Source organism: Hemitrygon akajei, chromosome 5, assembly GCF_048418815.1.
Source record: "Hemitrygon akajei chromosome 5, sHemAka1.3, whole genome shotgun sequence".
In the NCBI taxonomy this organism is placed as follows: Eukaryota; Metazoa; Chordata; class Chondrichthyes; order Myliobatiformes; family Dasyatidae; genus Hemitrygon; species Hemitrygon akajei.
In genome coordinates this window covers 154,718,386-154,739,552 of record NC_133128.1, presented here as the reverse complement: position 1 = coordinate 154,739,552, position 21,167 = coordinate 154,718,386, and the positions used below count along the sequence as shown (strand labels likewise).

General features: G+C 40.0%; 1 protein-coding gene across 8 annotated transcripts in view; it reads right to left on the bottom strand.

The window, feature by feature from the left end:
* Window positions 1-21,167, bottom strand: part of LOC140728349 (E3 ubiquitin-protein ligase HECW2-like) — a 318,336-nt gene that overhangs the window by 206,151 nt on the left and 91,018 nt on the right. For 7 of the 8 annotated variants that reach the window (XM_073046945.1, XM_073046950.1, XM_073046949.1 and 4 more), the window contains one exon: window positions 9,627-9,958. In XM_073046945.1, coding sequence (XP_072903046.1) covers window positions 9,627-9,918 — 292 coding nt within the window. In that variant the 5' untranslated portion in view covers window positions 9,919-9,958. Of the gene's footprint in view, window positions 1-7,657; window positions 7,720-9,626; window positions 9,959-21,167 lie in introns of those variants that run through there. The other variant, XM_073046951.1, reaches the window with a different exon arrangement.

The window sequence follows — 21,167 nt, the reverse complement described above, 5'->3', positions numbered from 1 at the left end:
TGAGTGGAGAAGTTTCCCCTCATGATCCCTTAAACGTTTTGCCTTTCAACATTAACCCACGACATCTAGTTGTAGTCCCACCCAACCTCAGTGGAAAAAGCCTGCTTGCATTTACCCTATTTCTCTCATAATTTTGTATACCTCTATCAAATCACCCCTTTATCTTGTGTTCCAAGAAATAAAGTACCAGCCTATTCAATCTTTCCATATGAGTTAGGTCCTCCAGACCCTGCAACATCCTTGAAAATTTTGTCTATACTCTTTCAACCTTATTTACATCTTTCCTGTAGGTAGGTGACCAAAACTGCACAAATACTCCAAATCGGGCCTCACCAGTGTCTTATAGAACTTCAACATAACATCTCATATCCTGTTCTCAATACTTCAATTTATGAAGGTCAATGTGCCAAAAGCTTTCTTTACAACCTTATCAACCTGTGATGCCACTTTCAATAAACTATGGACCTATGCTCTACCGCATACCCCAGTGCCCTACCATTCACTGTGCAAGACCTACTCTACTCTGGCTGGCATTACCAAAGTGTAACACCTCACACTTGTCTGCATTAAATTCCATCTGCCTGTTTTTCAGCCCATTTTCCCAGCTGATCCAAATCCTGCTGCAAGCCATGATAGTCTTCCTCGCTGGCCACTACACCCCCAGTCTTGGTGACATCCATAATTCAATGAGAAGCAACAACAGATCCAGCACAGATCCCTATGGCACTCCACTAATCACAGGGCTCCAGTCAGAGAGGCAACCATCTACAGTACTCCCACTCTCTGGCTTCTCCCACAACGTCAATGTCTAATCCAAATTAATACCTCATCTTGAATGCTGAGCGACTGAATCTTCTTGAACAACCTCCCATGTGGGACATTGTCAAATGATTTATTGAAGTCCACGTAGACAACATCCACTGCCTTTCCTTCTTCAACTTTCCTGATAATATCCTCAAAAAACTCTGAGATTAATTAGACACGACCTATCACGCACAAAGCCATGCTGACTATCCTTAATCGTCCATGTCTATCCAAATGTTCATATAACTAGTCCCTTGGGATGCTTTCCAGTAACTTTCCCACTACTGATGTTCAGGCTCAATGGCCTATAATTCCCTGGTTTAATTTTAGAGCCTTTTTTAAACAGCTAAACAAAACTGGCTATTCTTCAATCCTTCAGCACCTCATCTATATCAACATTTTTTCAAAAAAAAAGTTCATGAACCCAAAAAATTTAGTAATAATATAACCCATTTCTAAGATTACAATTACAGGTCATCAGGTCTTGACTGAAGTATTTAAATGGACAGGTTAATTTGTGCGTGTGTGACCTGCCAAGATATGCATTGAAATTAAACTGTTGCAACTGTTAATTTTAAATCCGCCTTTTCACAAAAGACTTGAAGAGATATTGCAGCGCATGTGGGAGGATCGAGTCACCGCGTCTGTGAGGGGCTGACAGCACAAAAATGAAAAGATAAGCAGCTCCTCATGGAGCGCAGCAGGAGCTGGAAATAAATGAAAGAACAGATTCAAGGCTTTATAATCTTTGGATTACTCCCTAAAGATGTGGAAATTGGCAATAAAATAAGATTAGAGAGGAGCACATGAGGTTGGAAGAGTGGAATGGGAATGAAGGGCTCCATTTTGTAGCCAGGATGTGGGCTACAAATTGCAACAGGATATAGAGATGGCATGTAAAAAGAGTGATGCTTTGATAATCGTGGGGGATTTCAATATGCAGGAAGATTGGGAAAATCAGGTTGCTGCTGGATCCCAAGAGAAAGAATTTGTAGAATGCCTATGAGATTGCTTTTTAGAGCAGCTTGTGGTTGAGCCCACTATGGGATCAGCTATTCTGGATTGGGTGTTGTGTAATGACCAGATTTGATTAGAGAGCTTAAAGTAAAGGAACCCTTTGAGGACAGTGTTCATAATATGATGGAATTCACCCTGCAATTTGAGATGGAAAAGCTAAAGTCAAATGTATCAGTATTACAGTAGAGTAAAGAGTATTTTAGAGGCATGAGAGAGGAACTGGCCAAAGTTGACTGGAAGGGAACACGAGCAACGATGACAGCAAAGCAACCATGGTTGGAGGTTGGAGTTGAAAATACCTGGACTTTGTATTAAGAAGCATTTCTTAACTTCACTCATAAAATAGTTTTCTCTAATTTGCAAGCAACACCTCCTAAATCTGAATTCACTAGGAGCAACAGAATCAAAATATTTTCTACAATACAAATAGTGTGGATGGTTAAAATACTTGAGGTTTCCCCACAGATTGTTTCAGCTCATAAAGGCGACAGAATAGTCTTGGGGCCAAAACGTTACAGGGTTATGGTCAAAATTTACAATTAGACAATATTTGCATAACAAAATCCTATTTACAGTGGTGAGAAACAAAACATAGGCAAGTTCAGAAAGCAGAAGGTTAAAACCACAAAGGCATTGAGAAAAAGATCAAAAATGGTAAAAGGATCAGTTTAAAATAGAAGCAGAAATTAAATTAATTTAAGTTATCAGGAAGCTCATCCATCTGTCTCAAGTTTAGTCATAAAGTACAAAATGTGCAGAGCAAAGTTAAAGCAATTATATGATGTCTTTCAACAACTCTGTTTTTAAGGTAATAATATTCTGGAGAGTCATTGAGAATCTACTTCATTAGTAAACATTCCTGTCCAGCCACAAGATGTACCCACATTATCACATTATTAAATGAGTGAGCAACTAACCTCCATAAAACTGCACAGCATACGATGAGATGGCAAACCTGCGATATATCTCCATATACCATGGATTCCGGTTAATTGACACATCAGGACTAGTACATTTTAATCTAATTAAGTGACTGCCCCAATTAGCCTTAAGTTTCATGGAAGTTAAAAAGGTAGAAAAAGACAAACTGAGTAACAAATTGGGTACTTAAGTGAAATACAGAACAAATTGAACACTTACCAATATATTAGCTCCTAAAACTCATTGTCAGAGGAATAAATCCGCATCACGTTCTTTTGACTGTAACTGAACAAAATCCGTGCAAACACCTAGTGTAGATAAAGGACTGCCTTCATACAATGCTGTCAACAATTGCATCCTCCAAATCTTCATTTTCATTGTAACATTTAAGATGACTGCCAAAACCATCAAATCCTTCATAATTTCCAAATTAAGTCATGAAATGTTTCATGCTCATTCCTGACCGTTCTCACCAACTATCAAAGACAAAAATCACTGCTTTTTGAACATAAACACATGCAGGGGATGCTATTTCAAAACTGTTTGGTGTTTTGTCTCACGGCCATGCAAGCACACGCAACTGATGCTGGATAGAAACTGCTCAGCAACAGTCTCTTGCTCCAATTCAACAGCATGGTGTCCCAAATAAACAAAGGGAATCCAGGCTATTTTCTCAGTTAGTATTGGTTCTTTAAGAGTGGTCTCAAATAAGTGGCTGAACCAATTAACCCAAGTAATAACACAAAATGCTGGAGGAACTCAGCAAGCCAGGCAGCATCTATGGAAAAGAGCAAACAGTCAACGTTTCGTGCCGAGATCCTTCATCGGGAATCCTTGATTTCTAGCATCTGCCGATTTGACCTTGTTCTTGCCCCAATTAACCAATGGCCCAACTAACCAGAATCCACTGTATTAGTCTTTACTCTTTACAAAAAAAAATCTGCAATTAACTGAAAACATATCACAGATTTAATATTAACAAGGGCCTTGCATCATATGTCATTTGCAGAGAAAGCCTTCAGGCAGTGGCACAATATTAAATTGATCTCAAGTGCTCAGTATTTTTGAAAACTTGTGAATCTCCCAGAGCTTCATGCCAGAATGGAGTTACATGATAAAAATTTCTTGACACAATGCTCATAAATTCCAGATACAGTGGCATCAAGTCAAAAGAACACAGCAATGGGCACTAGATGAATTCCTTCATAGAAAGTTATTAGGAATTAATACACAGTTTTATAATATTATAGCAGTATTGGTAGTGTTCTAAATTGTTCTGTATTTCATTTGAATACATACTTTGTTACTCAATTAAATGGTTGTTTGTCTTTTATACACCTTTTCAACTATTTTCATGAAACCACAATACTTTATTTTAATCTCTACAGGAAAAAAAATCTACCAAGGCCCCGCAAAATAATTCCAGTCTACAAATACTTCTGTGCCAACCTTAAAACTGAGATGTAATTGGAGCTGGCACCGATAACGTTAGGTCCCCAGTCTCCAATATTTTACTGGAAAGGTGTGTCAACCCATCTGCAGTATGTGGCACAAAGATCTCTCCTTCCCAATCTCTGGCCATTGGAGGAAGGAGGTTGTAGAGGAAGTGTGATGAAAGGCTATCACAAAGGATAGGGCATATTGTGGTTTGAGGGAAGAGAAAGATGACTGATGTGATGAGAAACACATCAGGCAAAGGGATTTGAGGAATAGAGATGAGAGGAGTTTTGAAGGCACGTTAAAAAAAAGGACTGTGAATTGCATCGCTGTTGTGGTGATCAATGATGGTATCTCATCATAGAGAGCATCCTCACATTAACCATTGCTGTCTGGTTTGTTGCAAAATCCTCTCACAGAATACAAAAACTACAGGGCAGCAGGTAAAGTTGTTGACTGCAGTCTACCATCACCCAGGATTTGTATGTGTCCAGGACAAAGAGGGGGGCAGGAAAAATCATTGTGGACAACCCACACAGCAAACTACCTTTTCCAAAAGCTGACTTCTATAAGTGTAATAGGGTTATTTAAAAAAACTCTTAAAAGTTTCATCCCATAGAGAGTTAATCTGATCAACCACTAGTCCCCCCCACCCTCCTCTATCTATTACCTCAGTCACTGCATTGTAAATACTTAGAACACTTTTTCTAATGTTTACATTGTAAATACATGCTAGTATTTATGCATATTTTATTCTGCATATGTACTTCTAAATTTATTTTTATATAATTCTTTATTCATTTTTAAATCTTTTTTATTAATTATTATTGAAGATTGACAAAAAAAGATACATTAAGTCAATATGTTATTATGTGCAACAAGGAACTAAATTAGCAAATAACTGATTAACAAAGCTAAGCAATATATCAATAATAATAAAAAAGTGTTAAGAATATTTTTTTGAAAGAAAAAGAAGGGAAAAAAAGAACCCCCACTAACTTTTTTAAAAAGCAAAAAAACATTGGGAGCACAACCCTGGAGCTATAGATCATACAAACTTCCATATATAAAAAATTCTTTATTCTGTATAATTATTGGATGTTGTTTTTGTTGTATGTAGCGCCAACACACCATAGCAATTTCCTAACACATGTAAATGTATATGATGAATAAGGTGATAACGATTGCTAATGGGACTAGCACACAATGGTACAGAGTGTGGTGGTGTGGTGGTGTGGTGGGATTGAGTAAACGGGGTGATCGAGAAAGGTCTGAGATCTAAAACATTAATAAGAAACCCACCTGAACAAAGATCAGTCCAAACACTGATCTAATCTGACTAATCTACCCTTTCATCCATTGACATACCCTTCATTTACGCTGCTTCAGAGTTTAGGACCCACTCAGAATGACTTCACCGAACATACCCAGACACAGCTGACACAAAAAAAAAATTGATGTGCACAGTCAGCAGGCAAATAAATTCCTAACTGGAAGATTTACTCTTACTCTAACTATTAATTTCTTCCTACTTGCCCTAACTGGACTAAAAGGCAAATGTACCAAAATAACTCTTGTGATAATTATCACTCTGATATACAACATCAATATTTAACAGCTGAGCCATAGATTTACATAATGGAGGAGGTTTGCTTTGATGGCTGTTAACCTTTAACAAGGGTCAACAGCATTTGATGGATAAATTATTGGCAATTGCCATGATATAGTTGGTTGGTGGAGACTTCTGTGATATAATCCCCACCTTCTGCTGATTTTTACCAGCAATTTAATCTTTACGTTACATCTCCATCTAAATGTGCAATGAACAATTTATAGTAATTTGTAATAAATCATATGTACAACAGAACAGTCAATATAGCTTAGAAATACAATTCTGACGGCGTGAATTAATGAGTCCGATGGCCTGGTGGAAGAAGCCGTACCAGAGCCTGCTGGTCCTGGCTTTTATGCTGTGGTACCATTTCCCAGATGGTAGCAGCTGGAACAGTTTGTGGTTGGGGCGACTCAGGTCCCCAATGATCCTTCAGGCCCCTCTTTTTTGCATACCTGTCACTGTAAATGTCCTGAAGAGTGGGAAGTCCACATCCACAGTTGGAACAGGCATGTAATAAGGATAATGACACAATTGTAATAGGGGCTTCAATATGCAAGGGGATTAGGAAAGTCAAATTGGTGTCGGATCACAAGAGAGGGAATTTGTTGAATGCCTACAAGATGGATTTTTAGAGCAGATTGTGCTTGAGCCTACTCGGGGAAAGGCAATCTTAGATTGGGTGTTGTGTAATAACCCAGATCTTATTAGGGAGCTTAACATAAAGAAACTCTTAAGGAGGCAGTGATCATAATAAGATTGAATTCATACTGCAGTTTGAGGGGGGAAAGCACAAGTTACATGCATCAGTATCGCAATGGAATAAAGGGAAACACTGAGGCATGAGAGAGGAGCTTGCCCAGGTGGATTGGCAGGATATACTAGTGGGCATGACAACAAAGCAGAGATGGCTGAAGTTTCTGGGAATAGTTCACAAGGTGCAGGATAGATATGTCCCACAGATGAATAAGTGCTTAAATGGTGCGGGTAGGCATCCATGGCTGACAAAGGAAGTTAGGGACTGCATAAAAGCCAAGGAAAGGACATATAAGGTAGCAAAAGTGAGTGGGAAGATGAATGATTGGAAAGCTTTTAAAATCAAACAAAAGGCAACTAAAAAAGCTATAAGAAGGGAAATATTAAATATGAAGGCAGACTAGCCAATAATATAAACCAGGATAGCAAACTTTTTTCAGTTATATAAAGAGTAAAAGGGAGGTGAAAGTTGATATTGGACCACTGGAAAATGATGTTGATGAGGTAGTAATGGGGGACAAAGAAATGGCAGATGAATTTCATGGGTACTTTCCATCTGACTTCCCTGTGGAAGACACTAGCAGTGTGACAAAGGTCCGTGAATGTCAGGGAGCAGGAGTGAGTGCTATTGCAAAGGAAAACGTGCAGGGCAAACTCAAAGAAAAAAGTAGAAAAAGTAAATCTTGTGACAACATTTCTGTCAGCCTGCCAAAGCAAGCTGGAATCTAATCATATTAGAATCAGGACAGTGGTTACATTCAGTTTACAATCTACTACACTGTGCACTGTCAGAAACATTATCAAATAAGATGGTTGCAATCAAATCCACTTTACACCAGAGAATCACCAAACTCATCAACCCATAACAGTTGTTTGCATTATGGACTGAAAGAGCCTAAAAAACATTCTACCTGCCTGTACACTCAACATATGAATGCTTTATTTTACTGACACACAGACTTAACAACACGGCAGAATTATCAATTCCTTAAACGTCTACTGTTCCATAACATAGGATTCCATCAAGTTGCTGTTAATGAGGTGCGATTTTCAAGCATGTTAGAAACCTATTGAACTGCAGCAATGGTAAATGCTAAAAGTTGTCCTCACCTGAGGTACGTGCACATACATTTCCATTAGAGGCTCCTGGATGTCAATCAGGAGAAAGTAACCCTCTAATCCAGACATGCAATGTGACATTCTATTTTATCGCTTCAGTTATTCATTGAACGCACTCACTCACCCATTAGAAAGAGTAATTATATTACATGGACACAAGAATGTGCAATTCAGTGACTCACTAGACCTCCTGCTGCCTTAAAGTATATTGCCAAAATGTACTCAGATGGCTCTAATCACAATACAAAAAAAACATCCAGTGTTCTAAATAAGAAGGATACTGTCTTATTATTTCATGTTAATATTCATATTTTAAAGTTTCCTGGGAATCTGCTTCAATAGGTTTGCTGTGTTTGTTTGAAATGCAGATTTGGGTGGCAGATCAATTATCATTCCCTTCCTCCCCGTACCAATACAGTGCCCACTTTCATCTTGACAAGAGCATAGTTGAGGCTCTGCTTGAAATCAAGCAGTAGTAAATCAAGGCAACTGGACTTGCTGTGTTTTCTAGAAGACAATTTGCCACTCTTTCAAGAGGCCTCTTCAGTTCTGATCCATGGTAGGTAGTTTTCCAGCTTATAAACTCCGAGTTGTTAAAAGGTATTGCAATAACATGAGGGTCGTTAAGTGTCATAAAAGTAATGAGAGGGTCACAAGTCTTATCTTTGCATGAATGGAGGTGTGAACTGTTGTGGAGACACCAGGGTAAAGATGTTAGGACTGTATTGTAAGTAGCTGATAGGTTGTGTCGTACCCCACTCCCTCTGTTCACGGAAGGGTTTTCCAATTTCACAAAGATGGCTTCTTTACCCGTCTTTCAAGCCACCTGGCCTCCCTGTCCAAAATGTGCACATTGTTATCATCAAAGGAGTGTCCCTTGTCCTTTAGCCAGACCTTGACTTGAGGTGTTAGCCCTCCTATGTTGGGCAATTCATTTGTGAAGTGGTTGTTCTGTCTCGCCACAGATACAGATCTGTGCAGTTTTCATTACATCGGAGAGCATCTACAATATTGCTCTGGTTATGTTTGGGTGTAGGATCCTTGGGGTGGACAGTTTTCTGTCTGAATAGTTTTAAAACAACAAAGATTCAATGTTTGTTGAAAATCCTTCTGAGTTTCTTTGAAACTCCAGATACATATGATGTAACTGTACTTTTCCATCTGCCTTGCTCCTTAACTCTATCTGATGGACTGATGTCCCTGCTGGTTTTTGTTGTTCAGAGAAACTCAAGGATTTTCAACATACGTACACCAAATCCCTGTGTTTTTGACCTCAAGTCAAGACCCAGCTGTATAGCTACATCTAAAGGACAAGGGACACTCCCTTTGATGATAACACTGTGCACATTTTAGTCAGAGGACAGACAGGTGGTTTGAAGGAAGGGTTAAAGAAGCCATCTTCGTCAAACTGGAAAACCCATCCCTGAACAGAGGGGGTGGGGTACAACACCACCTATCAGCTACTTACAATGTAGTCCTAACATTTCTACCCCGGCATCTCCAGCATTCATGCAAAGATAAGACTGATGACCCTCTCATTACCATTCTGACTCTTAATGACCTTTATGTGATTGCTATACCTTTAAACAACTCAGAATTTATCAGCCAGAAAACTAAACACCATGGATTAGAACTGAAGAGGCCTCTTGGATGAGTGGCGAAATGTCTTGTGGACAACACTGAAAGTCCAGTTGCCTTGATTTACTACAATGACCTGGATGACCGAGAACCTTCACAGACACTCTACTTGAAAGCACCTCTTCCCCCTCTGTGGAATGGTAGCTAAGAGGCCCAATAGGAGGAGGCACCCACTGTTATACTATTGATTAATAAGTGCTCACAGGAGCACCAGAAACTTCGCAAGAAGCAAAAAAGGTCATGCAAAATGCTTTCCAGACTTGAGTAATAATTTCCAAAATAATCTTTGAAAGAAAGATTCAAATGCTGAAATGTTGTTTACCTATGTGATAGAGTCCAATCCAGTCAGTGGGGTCCACTTCCTCTTTAATATCCCAGTAGATAATTAGATTCTCAGCTTGTCCAAGTGTGTACTCATACATGCTAGCCGTTAGGCTCGACCGGCTGTCTGAAGTCACCAAATCTGTATCACTGTTTGCCCTGTGGAAGTTCAAGTTCTCTGATCTGGTGCTCTGAGAAGCCAGGCTCTGTAAGTTTTCAGGACTCAAGGTATAGCGAAGCTGAGGGTTCCGGCGCCGTACATAAGACACATGTTCCCTGGAGGAGCCTGCCATTTTGGTGGTGCCTTGAAGTCACCTCCTCTACAGTTGAACTCTGTGCAGAAGGGAAAACAAGCAGTCAGTCAGTTCTGTTAAGTAAAATTCAATCAACATTGCTAATTTGTATTCATATTTGATTTTGTAAGTAATCTGAGTATCCAGTAAACTTCATATCATATTAACATACACAACACAGCAAACTTTCTGGTTGCTTTCAATATTACCTACTGAAGAAAGCAAAGAAACACCATCTAATGAAGCTTTCTTTTATGAATTGATGCAGCAAAATCCAGTGCAAGTACAGCTGGAACACTCCACAACCCACTGAGCATTTTTAAACACTAGACATGCAGATCCTTAGCAGTGCAATATATAAGATTTCAAATGGAAATAAATTAAACATATTTATCCAGTCACAAGATCCAATAGTTTTGGAGGAAGTTTGTTCTCTAAAGATTTTTGAGCTGCAGTAAACATCTCTCATTGGAAATATAACCAATCAATAATCATCAAGGTACTGCTTTCACTCATTACAAGCAGTTTACCAACTTATCATTGAAGAAAGCAGTTTCAGATTCTGCAAGGAAATCCTTCAACTAGTGTCATGTATGAATTAAAACATCTCAGTAAAATCTTTAACAAAATCTGTGATTTCAAACAGAAAGCTTTTCTTGCTCAGACTGGCTTAAGAAAATAGAACAAACATTCCTTTCTACTACAATATTTTAATGAAAAATTGCATTAAAATATTTGATGGCAATGATGATTTCCAGAAAGCACATCCTTGATAACTGTTGGGAATCTACATTTAGAGTTTCTTTTTTAAATTGATAGAACGTATAGTTGAATAGTAGTTGATTTACCTCAGGTAATGATAATGTCCATGTATAAAGTAGGTATTAAAAGATATTGTACATTATTGTATTTTCAATAATGATGGCTCACTGTAGACTCAACCCATTAATCTGCTTACAGGCAACCAACTCAAAAATTTATAATAACAGCTTAATAAGCACATGGGTTCAAGAATCTGTGCATTCGATCGTCTTCCTACTCTTTCATATATCATGCATCAATCATTTGACTGGACTTAATTAAATCTTTTCACTATATCCTCCATCAACTATTCTACTGAACTACTAAAGAAACAAAAAGTCATTACAAACTTAATACAAAATTTGAAATGTTTCAACTTCATTCCATTTTCAGATGGGTAGTTTTAAATATTATATTTAATGAGTCAGACACATATTTTAGCTAATAAAACAGTTGATGATTCTACAACTAAATTATATCAAATACACTAAAACTTCCATTTTAGTGAATTTCAGTAGAAAGTAATGTAACCAATGAGTCAGCTTAAAATGACAGATGATTTGTGATATGAACCGACGGCAAATATTTTATTTGAACAGCAGATTTAGGCAAAATTCATTTTCAGCCTGTAGATCAACTCAGCTTGAATAGTAGGTTTCAGAGGAACTATTAATCTCAGTCCCCTTGGCCTCTTGTGCTTGTCATTTCACCATCTGCAGAAATATATTAATGGGAGGAACAAGCAAAGTATGTCCACTGGAAGCCCAGTGCACTAGTACGGACTGATTCTGCCAGTGTCTCTTGATGCCATTTCAGGATGTTGGTTTCCATATCTCTCTGACAGCAACTCAACAAGAAAGATCAGCAACCTGCTCATAGAGCATATAACTAACATCAGACTTCTTTGCCAACAGCAACTCAAAAAGATATGAATGTTTAGTGTGGCTAGTGAAGCACTATCTTTCCTTTTTGTTAGTCACTTGAGGTGCATCGGCTGGTGTCCTTCAATCTCAAAGATTATATCGGCATGAATTTAATTTTCTATCTATAAGCACTCAGTTCGTTGGCCATATAAATTTTCCTCAATTGCAGCAGTTCAGTGTTCAGAACATGAAACGCAATAAAAAGGTAGACTAGTTCTGTACATTGGTATCAATTGGTACAGTTTCTAAATGAGCCTTCAGTTAGAATTGACTATGTTACATAGATAGTGCAAGTAACATGTCTACAAAGCACAGCCACACCACATAAAATAGCTTCCTTTGTGGTTCATGGACTCCACAAGTTTGTTCCATTGCTGCGGAGTCAGATGTGATCATGTAAGAATATTGAGGCAGGGACGTGCAGGAGAAAGAAAGTATATTTTTGGTTTGCCCAGTTTACTTATTAATATTGAGAATTAGCTATTAACTGTGACTTTTCAGTAAGAGTGGAGTGTCTCCGCATAAAAAAATGCAAAGTCCATTCACAGCAATTTCCCCTCCAATATTAGTGCAAGGAACAATTGACCCAGCAAATAACCTAAACTTAAATTAAATAAATAGACTACCATTTAAAAAATGCAAAAAAATGAGTTAATATGCTCATAAACCAATGCAATTGAAGCAAATTATTTGAACTTTGCTGTTCTTGCATACTGTACCACCTGAACCATCATTATCAACAAGCTCTCAAGCTGCAATTTCATTCAAACCTACACCTGTTCTATCCCCACACCCAGTAACCAAAGAAATCAATTTTAAAAGGTGACTCACATCTCTTGCACGAAACATGCTACCTGTATCAACACCTTTGAAATGTTGTCAGTAGTCGCAAAAACCTTCTTTTGCTCAGTATTTCTTAACATGGCAAAACTCTTTTCCCAAATTTTCTCCAGCTGTCAAGCTCATTTAAAAATCAGCTGGAGACGACTGAAAATCTAAGGCTGTTTTCAGCTCGTAATGTTGTGGGCTTCAGACATCCATAAAGTTCTCCTGAGACTATGCAATTCCTAAATTGGGTCAAGATCTACACCATCAGCTCAACAAGATATATACTGCGCAACAGCAGTCCTACTTCGTGATCCACACATTTTTTAGGTAAGCGATTGACATGTTAGCTCTTGCATGTCCCTGCCTTCAAAAGCTCCACACGCACAAACTCACAAATGTTATTTACCTAGAAAGTTACCAAAATGCCAAGAATCAACCACAGCTCCACATTTCTCCCGGTGTCAGCACTGATCAATGCAGCTGCTTTTCTCAAAAAGGGTACTTTAATTTTGACTTTTTTTTTTTAAATATAGAGGAAGTAGAATAGAATTTTGCCCTTGTTTGTCCTGCTCACAGAAAGCAGGTCAAATCCAAATGGCTAATTATAGACCAGTCTACTCTCTCAGTCACCAGCAAAGTGATGGGAGATGTCATCAGGGTTGTCAGGCAACACTAACAATACAGTGCCCAGTTTGAGTTTCAACACAATTACTTAATTCCAGACCCCATCGCACACAGGCCTGGTCCAAAAATGGACCAGGCTGAATTCCAGAGTGAGGTGAGAGTGATTGCTCTTGACATCAAAGCAGCATTGATTAAGTGCAGCATTAAAGAACCCTAATAAAACCAAAGTCTCCACAGGCATCCATCAGACACTCCAATCACTGGAGTTCTGTCTCTTGTAAAGGAAGGTAGTTGCAGTTGTTACCAACCGTAACAATCGTCCCTTAATAAAGGAGCACCTAAGTTTTGTCATTCAATGGTATTACCATTACTAGTTCACCCACCAGCAATAATATTGAATGGCCATCATTAAGTAGAAACTTAACTGACCCAGCCAGATAAACACTGTGGCTGGAAAAACAGCTCCTGCAGCAAGTGACTCACCTCTCAACATCCCAAAACCTTTCCTACTATCTAGAAGATACAGGTCATAATGGTGATGGAACAATCCCCACTTGCCTGTACGAGTGCAGTTCCAACTCAGTGGAGGCTCACTTCATCCAGAGTGGTTCAGAAAGAGAGACAGAAAAAGCAGGAATGCATGTTGGTTTAACATTCAAAACGGGAATTAATCCAGTTGGAGCAGAGTATTTAGAAAAACTCAGGATAATCAAGGACAACGTGCATTCATGCAAGAAAAATCTTGTTTGACCAGTTTATCAGCCTTCCTTGACTGTCGTCTTTGCTGTGGAAAAAGGGAAATGGATGGATGGGCTAACATTTCTAGAAGGCATTTGATAAAGTGTCACAAAGTTATTGTGGGAGATAAAAGCTCAGCATAGAAGAATGGCTGATTAACAGGAAGGGAAAGGGTAGGTATGAATGATTCCTTTTTCTGGATGGTGATGTGTAAAAAGTGTTGTGCCACAGAGATTGGTACTAAACCTTTCATTATATAAATAAGGCACCAAAAATTTCCAAAAGACACAAAGGTAAGTTGGAAAGCAGGTTGTGGGGAGGATATAAAGAGGCTTGACAAGTCAGTGGGAGGGCAAAGAAAAGGCAAAAGCAATATAATGTGGAAGTATTTGAAACTTGAAAATCGTGCCACACAAACAACCTCTCACTCAACATCAGCAAAACCAAAAAGCTGATTATTGACAACAGGAGGAGGAAACCAGAGCAAGTCCTCACCAGGGGGTCAGAGGTGGAGGGTCAACAACTTCAAATTCCTCTACATTATCATTTCAGAAGATCCATCCTGGGTCCAGTACGTGTTGCAGTGACTCTACTTTCTTTGCAGCTTGCAAAGGTTCGGCATGTCATCTAAAACTTTGATAAACTTCTATAGATGCATGAAGAGTATACTGTACCGACTGGTTTCATGATAGCCTAGTATGGAAATACCAATACCCTTGAACAGAAAAGCCTACAACAGTAGTGGATCCAGCCCAGGCCGTCACAGGTAAGTGTGCTCCCCACCACTGAGCACATCTACAAGGAGCGCTGTCGCAGGGAAGCAGCATCCATGAACAAGGACCTCCAACATCCAAGTCAAGCTACCATCAGGAAGGAGGTACAGGAGCCTAAGGTCCACACACCGGGTTCAAGAACAGTTATTACCTCTCAACTACCAGTCTCCTGAACCAAAGTGAATACCTTTCCTTTCAAGAACTAAAACTCCTGTTCTCACTATTTATTTATTTATGTATTTATTTATTCTTTCTTTCTTTCTTTCTTTGTATTTGCACAACTTGCCTTTTGCACAATGGTTGTTTGCCCAATTTTGGGTGCAGTTTTTCATTGATTCTAATGTGGTTTCTTTGTACTTATTGTAAATGCCCACAAGAAAATGAATCCCAGTGTAGTATATGGTCATACTTTGATAATATACTTACTTTGAATTTTGAACCTGTTCATTTAAGCAGGAAAAATAAAAGGAAGTTTTATATAGTAAGAGATAGTAAGAGACTGAAGATGAATCTGGGTATATTAGTAGATAACTTGTATAAGGCCAGTATAAAGGTACTCCAAGAAGTCAGGAAAGCTAACTGTTATCTTTTATTACTAGGGTAATTGAATTCAAATGTAGGGAGGAATGTAAGCTCATTCACTACCCCACGTACAATACTGGTCTCCTTATGATGTAAATCTGTTAATGCAACAAAAGCAGCTCAGAAAAGCTTTACTAGGCTAGTAACCTAAATCAGTGGCTTGTCTTGGGAGGAAAGGTTCAAAAAGTTAGTTGTCAGTTAATTGAAATACGGAATATCTTGAGGGGTCTTGACAAGATAGATATAGAGAGGATATTTTTCTTATGGAAAAAGCTAGAATTAGGAATCATTGTTTAAAAATAAAGAGTCACCCTTTAAAATACAAGGGGGATGATCCTTACTTCTCTTTCAGAGAGTCAGGAGTCTTTCATACTCTCTTGCTTAAAGGGTGGTGGAAGCACAGCCTTGGAATACTTTAATGGCAGAGTAGATAGATCAGTGATGAGAAAGAGGCAAAAAAGTTTCCATGGGTAGACAAGAATAGAGTTGAAGTTATAGTCAGAGAGTGGGGCAGGCTTCATGGAGTGAGTGGCTAACTCCTGTTCCTAATTTTGCTCTGCCAACTGGTATCCCAGCTAACATCCCACGTATCATTGCCTCCATCACTGGTGCTAACGTCCACCAACAATTGTACAATTACCCCAACTTGTGATCATTCCCTTTACTAGTCCCACAGCAACACTCAACTTCCATGGCCTTGCAACTCCATACTATTGTTACATTGGCCCTTACACTAACCAGAGCTATCCACAAGCGAGATAAAACTGCACACAACAGAAAGACAAGCCCAACCACCAACTACCATGATAGACTTCTGATAGCTTCTAATGACGCTACATGTTCTGAAGCATTTTAAAAGTTTGAAACATTTAAATTTAAAAGTTTATTGACAAAACATTTGATAGCACATTAAAACTCATTAATTAAACAAAAATAAAATTACTTTCTTGAGCAAAGATCATTGAACACATTCAAATGATGCACACACAAAATGTGTGAGCTATGCCTGCCATGAAATTGTATATTCCAATAGAAAGTGGAAAGTCACATTCCTGTTCTGTATTAACCCACTGTAATGTGTATAGGAGACTATAATACACTGATTGCAGAAGGGTGCTCTGTTAGGTTTTGTGCAAGGGAGGGGTTGGGGGTTTCTTCTATGGTTTTCTGTACTTTTGGCCATCTGAAGACAACAAATCTTAGAGTTGTATTCTGCATACATACTTTGATAATAAAATGAACCTTTGATACACTGACACAGAAACACAGTACAGCCAGCCAGCAGTTCTCCACAGAACCACCTGCCAACCATCAGCTTCATCCAGCCCAGTATCCCTTTGAATAAGCAACTTCAATGAACAAACACTTGTATCTGTTTAGCAGTGTGAGACAGGTATAAAGCTCTTAAATAATTCCTAAAAAGAACTCTGCCGTTTCACTAAAAATGAAACACAAGGTTAAAATAATGCTGAGTTGTGATTTGGCAGAATCCACAGCGCTGTTTCATCTAGCCTCAGAAAAGAAAACTAGTACTAATATATAATGCTACTCCAAGCAATTCATGGCTTAAAGCATTTTCATTTAGCTGTGTGTCAAAATATACACTTCGTGAACAATGCTGCTGCTTGAAATATCTTAAACTGACAGTACTCTTCCCATGAACAAATAACAAGGCATTAAAAAGGAACAGAACTAAAAAAATTACTGCTTGCAATTTACAATAAAAACTGAAGACTGGTTCTTGTTTGAACTAATATCTGCTACATTCACATAACTGCAGAATACTCCCTGAAAGAACATCCCCTTGGCCCCTGGACAGGACAGAAATCTGCCCAGGAAGGCCAAACTTTAAGGAAAACCTAATTAAGTTGGGCAGCAAAACTCCTTCCCCAATTACTAACCTATGCACAACTACACCATCACCTCTAACTGGCTACCTACAAGACTGAACAGAGATGATAATAAAACATTCCAGAAATTTCATCACATCCTCTTCTTGTAGGTGTTTCTCTTCCTGACTTCAACCAGTCTTTAAAACACAGCTTTGTCACTCGTGCTTGTTGTCTCCTTCCCTATTGGCCCAATGTGGTTCAATCATATCCTTATCTTCACCCCTTCAATACCTGATAGCTGAAGCACAGCAGTGGCCATCTGTCATTACTCTGTGGGCAGGGTCACAGTAAGGCAGCTTTGTTTCAGGTTCGCAGGCAATAGCTCACATTCTATGCCATGACAGTGGGTAGTCCGAAAACTCTGACAACAAGTCTCCCAGTCCCTCTCTTAAGAGGGTTTTGGTGTTCTCTACCTGAATGGCTCCCCCTTCTGGACTGTCCCTCTGACCGTTGACTTATCCATTGAAAAGGAGCAGCTCACGTGTGTCCACTCCCATTCTGGCCTGGAGTGGCTGCCTTTGGACGCTGTGCACAATTTCCTCTCTTTCTCGGTCTGTCTTGCCATCACAATGGAACTTGATGACTCTGCCGTAACTCGGGTCCGTTCTCATTTATCTTCCCAATATCTTTCTATCCTGATCTACATAACTCATCATCAACCTCCTGGAACCAGCCATTAACATTTTGTTCACAGCTTGCACTCCTCTGTCTTCATCATTTGTGTTCCTGTTCTCTTTCATCCACGAGTGTGCTTCCACCAGGACTGGTCAGGTGTAAGGCAATGGGCTGATGTTCTCTATTATGACATTGTTACTGTGTGGATTTGATCCCTTGATTATTTTTTAAAAAGAGAGAGCATGGAATACGCCTTTCTGGCACTTTGAGCCTTACTGCCAAGTAACCCACCCGTTTAACCTCAGACTAATCACACATCAGTTTACAATGACCAATTAACCTACTAACGTCTTTGGACTGTGGGAGGAGACCCACCACACACAGGAAGGAACGTACAAACTTGCTTACAGAGAACGATGGAACTGAATTTCGAACTCTGATGCCCCAAGCTGTAATAGCATCACGCTAACCACTATGCTAATCTGGCACCCCTGTGCGGGTGCCAAGAAAGTGAGTCATTTGGTTTAACCAGAATCCAGTGTTTCCACTGGCTGCCTTGCCAGGTCTGTACACAGACACAGGTGTCATTTGTCAGGATAGCCACCTGTGATCCTATCCAGCTGGGAGTGAATCCTGCCTTTTCAGGTAGCTCCCTTACCACGATTTGGCTCTGGGTGAACCATCTTCTCTCCTTCAGGCTCTCTCTCATCAGCAATACGTTGCTGATGTTTTGCTGGAACCCTCAACACTTGAAGATGGCTACAATGGCCCTTCACGTCATCTTACTAAATTGTCTAAACCAGGTGAGGGTAGCCGACGGGTCTCAAACCCTCGGTGAGACGGAATTGTCTATCCTGGCATGTGAAGACAGACTCCGGTGGATTGAGCAGACGAGACCAATGGAAGGTCCAACGGTCAAGAAGGTGGTCTCTGCAAGCATCGTGGAATGCGTAGAGCACAACAAGATGCAGAAGATGTCTTGGTCATTCACTGTGCCTAGTCCCATCTCCAGCCGTCTGGACGCTTGTCTTGCCACTGGATCCAGATGGGAATTGGGAAGAGAGAGTGAGGCTGACGCTGCACAACTCTCCCTCACTTAAATCCAAATCAAGTGCTAGTCTCGACACCATCATCATCATCATAATGGTGTCGAGGTCTTCATTGACGACAATGAACGAACAACTAAATTGGCACCAGTAGTTTCTTTCCATACACTTCCAATTTCTGGCATCTCATGTTCTTCTGTTGCTCTCTTTGTCCCGTGACCCGCGCATATATTCCCTTTCTGCACCTCACTCTCTCCTTTCTGGCATAACTTTTCTTTCATCGCTGCTTCTTCAGCAGGATTGCTTCTAATAGTTCTTGACTGTGCTTGACCTCCTGACAAGATTGCCACACATTGTCCTGTCTCCCCGCCCTGCTTGTGGCTGCTCTCTCCCTGTGGGCCGTGTTAGCTGCTCTGTGGATCATACACGTTTTCGATCCCTGTCTCGTCCACGATACTTCTCCTTTCCTAAATCTACAGTATGATAGTACCTGCCTTTCTTACTGTGCCTATCTCTTGCAGTACCCTCATTGTACAGACAAACACAAAAATCCACAGCTAGTTACACTTCCTCAATCTCAAGTAGCTGAAACTGATGTTTCTCTGCCTTCGTGTTTTCACCTCTTACACTGGTAACGTAAATTGCCTCTCCAGTCACGGGCAAGGGTAGATCAACTATTGATACTGACAAATCTGTGTCGACTAACATTTCACATTGCTGGCCCCTAATAAACCTCTTGTGTATGTCTGTGGGTGACCACTACAGGCAATGGAGGCTACTGCCAGCCGTTTGTCTGACCTGGGTGCTGTCCTTGCCAGCTCTATGATCCAATCAGCAATCAGATCGGACAGAGAGAGCTCTGTTGTGGTTTCTGCCTGATTGGATGAGTGAATCTCACACCTTCCTACAACCATACCCTGAGAGGTCACAGCTTTTATATACTGTACCTTGAAGAAGGGTCTCAGCCCAAAACATCAGCTGCTTGTTCATTTCCATAGATGCCCGCCTGACCTGCTGAGTTCCTCCAGCATTTTGTGTGTGTTGCTTCGGATTTCCAGCATCCACAGAACTCCTTGTGCTTATCAGCTGTACCCACTGTGTCTATTCTGGCACTCCCTTGTTGGGTACCCCTGTTGCTGGCACACAAAGCAAGTCCTCTGTGCAATCGCAGCAGCTACAGCCACTTTACAACTTCTCTTCCTGCTCCACTGGTCTATCTCCCAGTGAGGTAAGTCATTCCCATTGCTATCTCCAAATCTAAAACTTCCTGGTGGGCTGAGCAGAGGCCATTGCTTCAGCATTTTCAGGAAGACTGGATCGTCCATCCTGGATTGTCCATCTCTGAATACTCCTCATGTGCTCGATATTTACGTTCTGCAGGCTCATTAGTTCTCTGAACTATTGACATTATCATTCCGCAGTAACTCTCACCTCCCCCCAGCCACTGACTCACTTCGCCATCAAAGCACCGATATCTCTCTTCATTACTGGCACTCCAGGTAGCTGCCTTTTTACCAACAGATATAGCTGGGTACAACTTCGCCTTCAAATATTTCCACACTAATTCCCATTTTAGGCAAAATATGAGGGATGGATAAATATTAAACAGTATGTACTTAAAACCACAGAGTATGTACTCTGCAATCTTCCACTTCTGTCTAGCTGGAGTCATGATGCCTGTTGTATTCCTTTCCATATAAAGGTCTGTTACCACAAAGTTTTGATTCACATTCACAAACAAATATGCTCTGGTACAGTTTCCCCAAACGAGTATACTCACACTCTCTGACATCCCAAACGGTCAGTAAACATGATTCGCAACTTGTGGCCCTGTTTCATCAAACTACCAAAAATGTTTGGTCCCTTACACAAACACACACTTTTATATCTCAGACAAGAGAAATATCTGCCGATGCTGGAAATCAAAGCAACAGACACAAAATGCTGGAGGAACTCAGCAGGCCAGGCAGCATCTATGGAAAAGAGTAAACAGCCAACGCTTCAGGCAGAGACCCTTCATCAGGACTTTTATATCTACCAGTTCAGTTCTCCACCATGTTTGTTGATACTTTGTGACCCCATGGTCAGTGACCTGAACTGAACTAAGCGTGGGTGGTACTCTTGAAAATACTCTCTCCCTGAGACTGCTTAAGTGGGGATGTACACAGTGGGTCATGAACGTATCCTGGATAAGCCCCCAAATGATCAAAATCACTGGAGAGGCATTGAAATTGCTGATATAGAAGTCTTTATCTCCTATGGAGACTCAAGATACATTACATTTTTATACCCCAAGATCAATAGGCCATTCAATAGTTTCAATAGTTATAATGACAGAATTTATTTCAATGCTTTGGGTTGACCATGCTTCCTTTGAATTACATATCTACAGGGGGAGACACACCTGAATGTTCAAATGTCTTTGGG